This window comes from Monodelphis domestica, chromosome 5 (assembly GCF_027887165.1).
Source record: "Monodelphis domestica isolate mMonDom1 chromosome 5, mMonDom1.pri, whole genome shotgun sequence".
In the NCBI taxonomy this organism is placed as follows: domain Eukaryota; kingdom Metazoa; phylum Chordata; class Mammalia; order Didelphimorphia; family Didelphidae; genus Monodelphis; species Monodelphis domestica.
In genome coordinates this window covers 227,018,763-227,024,286 of record NC_077231.1, presented here as the reverse complement: position 1 = coordinate 227,024,286, position 5,524 = coordinate 227,018,763, and the positions used below count along the sequence as shown (strand labels likewise).

General features: G+C 39.8%; 1 protein-coding gene across 2 annotated transcripts in view; it reads right to left on the bottom strand.

Moving 5' to 3' along the window:
• LOC100016733 (stonustoxin subunit alpha-like) overlaps positions 1–4,683 on the bottom strand; it is a 26,113-nt gene extending 21,430 nt beyond the window's left edge. Inside the window, exon 1 of one of the 2 annotated variants that reach the window (XR_008912348.1) lies at positions 3,829–4,681. Coding sequence is in view for 1 of the 2 variants with exons in the window: in XM_016426230.2 (XP_016281716.2) it covers positions 3,829–3,872 (44 nt within the window). In the remaining variant the exon portion in view is untranslated. Of the gene's footprint in view, positions 1–3,828 lie in introns of both variants that reach the window. The other variant, XM_016426230.2, reaches the window with a different exon arrangement.
• Between the last annotated feature and the right edge of the window lie 841 nt (positions 4,684–5,524).

Here is a 5,524-nt window from a genome sequence, read left to right as displayed (position 1 = left end):
CTTTCGCTCTCTCTTTCTTCTCTCTCTCTCTCTCTCTCTTTCTTTCTTTCTTTCTTTCTTATTCCAAAGAGATTTTTTCTTCTTCTAGTATCCATATCCTCTTTCCCTTGCCGTATTCCACCTACATTGGTTTTAAGCCAGCATATGTATTTATTTATAAGGGAAAAGAAAATAACAGTTCAGAAATAACACACAAAAGTAAGATAGGCACATCAAAGATAGCACCTAGTGCAATCTAGTTGATAGAAAACATTTAAGATAGTTTTTCCTGATTATTGACTATTCTTAAATAAGGAAGGAAGTGACATGGTGGTACCCTAGCTTTAGGAAAATCATATTGCTGGCTTCATCAAATCTTGACAATTCTATCTCTACAATAGGACTGTGTCTCTTCCCTTATCTCTTATTTTTATTTCGTACAGAATCCTTCCCCTTCTCTCCCCCCCCCCCCCCGCCCCCCCGCCCATTCAGGCTTTCCTCAGTCTCTGACTTGAACTTTTGCCAGTCTTCTAATTAGAATCCCAGCTTCCATTCACTTACTTTCCTAATTTCATAAGCAAGGGAAGTCTGGAAAAATTTACATCTCAGATCTATGGATAATGGAAGAATGTATGACCAAACAAGAGATAAAGATGATAGTAGAAAATATAATTTTGATGATATGAAATGGAAAAGTTTTGCACCAACAAAACAATGTAGCCAAAATTAGAATGAAAACAGAAAAATGGTTTGAGGTATGTATATATAAGAATTCCTGACAGAAATGTATAGCAAGTTTCTCTGATAAAAGCCTCATTCCTCAAGTATAAAGGAAACTGAACCAAAATATAAAAATAAGAATCACAGTACAGTTACTAGTCAAGAGATCTCAACAGTTTTCAAATGAAGATATCAAAGTTATCAATAGCCATGTAATAAAATGCTCTAAATCACGATTGATTAAAGAAATGCAAATTAAACAACTTTGAGGTACCATCTCACATTATCAGACTGGCTACTATGGCAGAAAAAAAGAAAAATACTGGGGGGATGTGGAGAAAATTGGGACACTAATGTGTCCACTATTGGTGGAGTTGTGACAGTCCAACCATTCTGGAGAACAATTTGGAACTATTATGCCTAAAAGTCTACAAAATTTGGTATAATCTTTAACCTAGTGCCACTACGGAATCTGTATTCCAAAGAGATCAAAGAAAAGGACATAAATGCAAAAATATATATGGCAGCTTTTTGTGATGGCAAAGATTTAGAAATTGGGGGGCTGACCATCAATTGGGGAATGGCTGAACAAATTGTGGCATATGGCTTTGATGGAATACTTTTGTGCTGTATGAGTTATTTGTGCCCAACCTGTGACAGAGCCTTCCATGTTCTTATAGGTCTGATCAGCCAGTTGGACAAAGTATACATCGACCCTAACAAAGTGATGTCATTTTGGTCTTCTTTTGAATAGGAAGGACAGTAACCAATCAACCATTGTGCTATAAGAAATGATAAACAGGATGGTTTCAGAAAAACTAATGTCCCCCCCCCCCCCCAGCATCTTAACATCTTCAAAGGGTATAGAGGGAGTTAAATAAGAAAAACAGAGGACGTTGGTGTGAATTGTTTCTGTTTGAGGCTTTAAAGGCAGGGTGGGGAGGCAAAATAAAAGGAATCAGAATTGAAGAAAATTTCTTCCAGGATTGGTGGGCTTACATTTTTATACCCTACCTAAGAAATATAATTTGGCCTTTTCAACCAATCACAAGTAACTTGCTTTATTGCATGCAATGGCCATAGACTTATACTATGCTCAAATTGAGTCTCTACCTAAGGTTGCTTGGCCTTCCCTTCTGCCATCATCATGGGATTCCAGAGGATATATTGTTCAAATATATAATGAAAGATTGGAAAAATTAACCATGCTGACTAATTAAAACTACATAGTTCAATTGCCATTTATAAAGGTATTTGAAAACAAGAAAAAAATTCTACACTAATGTAGAAAAGGGAAACATGTTAAACTCAAATAGATATGAGTTGGGAAAATAGCACATTAAGAGGAAAGACAGAGGCAACAGGTGGTTTAGGGGATAGAGTGCCAGGAGGACCTGGGTTCAAATGGGACCTCAGACACTTTCTGGCTGTGTGACCCTGGGGAAGTCACTTAACCCCCATTGCCTAACCCTTACCACTCCACTGCCTTGGAACAGATATTTGTATTGATTCTAAGACAGAAGGTAAGGGTTTTAAAAAGGGGTGAAAAAAAGGAAGAATACCAGCAAGGGAATTGCATCTCCAAACAAAGCAGACTCTGAGATTCTGAAGAGATAATTAAAAGGAGAGAAATAAGAAAAGAACAAAAATATAAAGAGGAATATATCAATTGGGGAATGACTGAGCAAATTTTGGCATTGTGTATGTAAATAAATATTATTGTGCCATAAAAAATCACAAAAGATGATTGCAGAGAATCCACAAAACTAATGCATGCAGAATAAAGTGAGCAGAAAATGATTTATATAAGAAAAACATCATCAAGAAAAGCAATCTGAAAGACTTAAGAATTCTGTTAAAAATGATCATCCAACAAGTTTTTAGAGGACCCACAAAGAAACCTGTTCCCCACCTCTTGCCAGAGAGATGACAAAAAGGTGTAGAAAGAGATGCACATTACTGAATAATGAGGATCATATTGCCTGCTTTCTCACTAGGAAGGGTAGGGGCTAGAGGGAGAAAGAATTTTGAATCCAAACTTTAAATGAATGTTAAAAATAAACTTAAAAAAAACAAACAAAAAAAAAGAAAAACAACAACAACAAAAAAGATACATACATTGTTGGACTTGATCACTGTGGAGATCTATTGTTTTGAGTATTTTTATTTATCACAATTTTAAATAATAGGGGAAGAGTTTCTCATAGTGCTTACAGGGCCCTACAGAAGCAGTTATGCTGGTTTGGATATCTACATTTCTCCAACCTAAGAAATGTGTGTATGGAGTCAGGGTGGGGAAGGAGTAGGGAGGAAAAGCAGGGCGCCTAACAGGAAGGTGGGAGGAAGAATGGGGAGCCAGAGCTGACTCTTCTCTTTACACTGAAGTTGGAGGCCTTTCTTACTCCCCTTTCTTGCTCTCTTTAAGTGGAGAAATTTTTTAGTTCTTTTAGGTCCTCTCTCTGGAGTTCTGTGATTCTACAGTGTCATCTCCACAGCAGGGTGGCCATCCCAGTAAAGCTGACATCTGAGCACTTATCTTTGGTCACCTCAGCCTCCTCATTCTTTCTTTCTTTTTTTTTTCAGCTTTGGTGGGGAAAGCATCTCCAGGGTCCTAATGCTGCCTCATTTCTTCTGTCAGAGAAAAACTCAAAGGTAACTCATATACAATTATTACTGTTTCAATGTATTATCATCCTGCTCATAAAATATTTGTCCTCTAAAGGAGGCCATGCTTTACCCAAAAGAAAGACCCACTAGGGATAAAATTTCAGGAAGAATTGGGAAGACATTTTAGGAGAAGAGGTGTGCTTGGTGTCTTTTAGATCCTAATATGTAATATAGCTAGACCATCTGCTGTGTTTATGAATGAGAACCTCCCTGGATGGCCTGACCCTTTCTGGTTTGGAGGTATTTAGGAGATAGTTTAAATCACCTGTTCCTACCCTTCCCCCAGAGACTGATGGGAGCTCTGGAATTGGGGAAACTCTGTTCTGTCTAAGGCCATCTGCTCTGACTCCCATTCCAGTAGCATCAGGGACCTCTGGTAGCAAGGAAAGTTCAAGCAAGAGCAAATAGTTAGTGTGGGTATTGTTCATTTCATTTTTGCAAAAGTCACTGCCATCATCATACCTGTGAAATTCAGCATCATGTGTCCCACCTCCAAGAAGCTGCATCTTTAATGACTCAGCCTTGCCCTAAGGAAAGGTGGCAGCTCTCCATTCCAGCAATTTCTTAGATATGGCCTCCTGATGCTATGCACTTCACAGAGCAACACTGTTTTGCTCCTATAGCTAAACTTGGGAACAGCAATTGTCAGATGAACCCAGAGTAGGGACTTTCCAGATGAAGCAACTGGTCTACCAATATAACCAACTGCAGCCTGTTTCTGCTTACTGTGGGAAGTCCATAAGCCCTATTCTAGGAACTGTTTCATCACTGACCCATGGGTAATTTGTAGAGCTGATCGGCCTACCTTTCTTCCTCAACTATATGGTTTTGAGCAAAAACAAACAAACAAACAAAAAAAAACTAGCAAGCCTGTGCAACTGTTGGGCTTCTCTCTCAGGAAAGAAGCTCCACGTGCATGCCATTCTGTTGAGAAGAATAAATATCCTAGAATAATAGCTTAGAATAAATAAGGAATAAAAATTACTTACAGCCTAATTCTTGTTGTCTCTCACTCAATTTGATTCTAGTTGGGGGGCAGGGGTTGATGTTTCCTAAGAGTTCATCCCCGGATTCAACAGTGCCAGCTGCCCAAAGCAGGACAGGAGAGGCAGAGCCCAGAGATTATGATGAAAGGAGGCCCAATCTCAAACCCATTTTGTAATCAAACTAGTGGCCTGTAATGCTACAGCAAGACCTACAGGAAAGAAGACTCTGTTGTCAGGGCTTTGATGGTGACTGTCTCAGCTGGACTTTTCACTGCCCTCAGCAGCCCATTTTCTGAATAAGAATCAATTGCTGTTAGGACAAATCTCTTGCCCTGACAGGAGAAGGCCAAGGTCATCGATTTGCCAGTCCAAAACAGTTTCACAATCACATGGGATCAGATCACAGTGATGGTGCCAAGGCATGTGTTCTAATTGGGATGTTTACCAACCCCATATCTATTTATTGCTCTGTTTCCCTCCACAAACTGCCCTGGCTTGTGTATTGAAACTCTCAGGGCTAAGCTTGAGCCTGAGGGGGATCTTGGCTTTCAGTCTAGAAGGGCACCTGAGAAATCATGGCTCCCCAGACTAGAGGCAAAGATTTGGTTTGGAACAAACAAACAAACCGTAAAACAAAAATGGGGGTTTGGGATCACTTGGGAATAACCTGAACTCAAGAGGGGCAAAAGGACCCTTGCTGCCTTAATCTCTAATATCAAGATATTTGTTATAGAGATGAAGTTTTCCTAATGCCCCTAGTTTGCTGCTCGTCCATCTTTTCAATTCAGCATCTCAAGAGCCACATCCAAAGCTCCTTAGTGGAAAGGGTGTCACTCACCAGTCCAAGAATGACTCTGTGAGTCAATATAATTTTCTGGACAACTTCTGGGACTGGCCCAATTTTCAGCTCAAACTACACTAGTCAGTCTACCAGGGTTCATGTAGTGGAGCATCATAGGAGGTCCATAGCTAACACTTGATCCATTCCTACTGAGCTGAACCCAGAATGTCCTGATCCAGACCAGTCAGAGACAGTGATAGAAGAGAGTGAGGGGAGGGAGTGATGAGTCATACAGGTCCAGGTCACAAACCTACCTCTTTTAAGAATTTCCCTTTGATAAAAGTCTGTCTGCCCTTTGATCTAGCCATAGCACTGCTGGGTTTGTACCCTA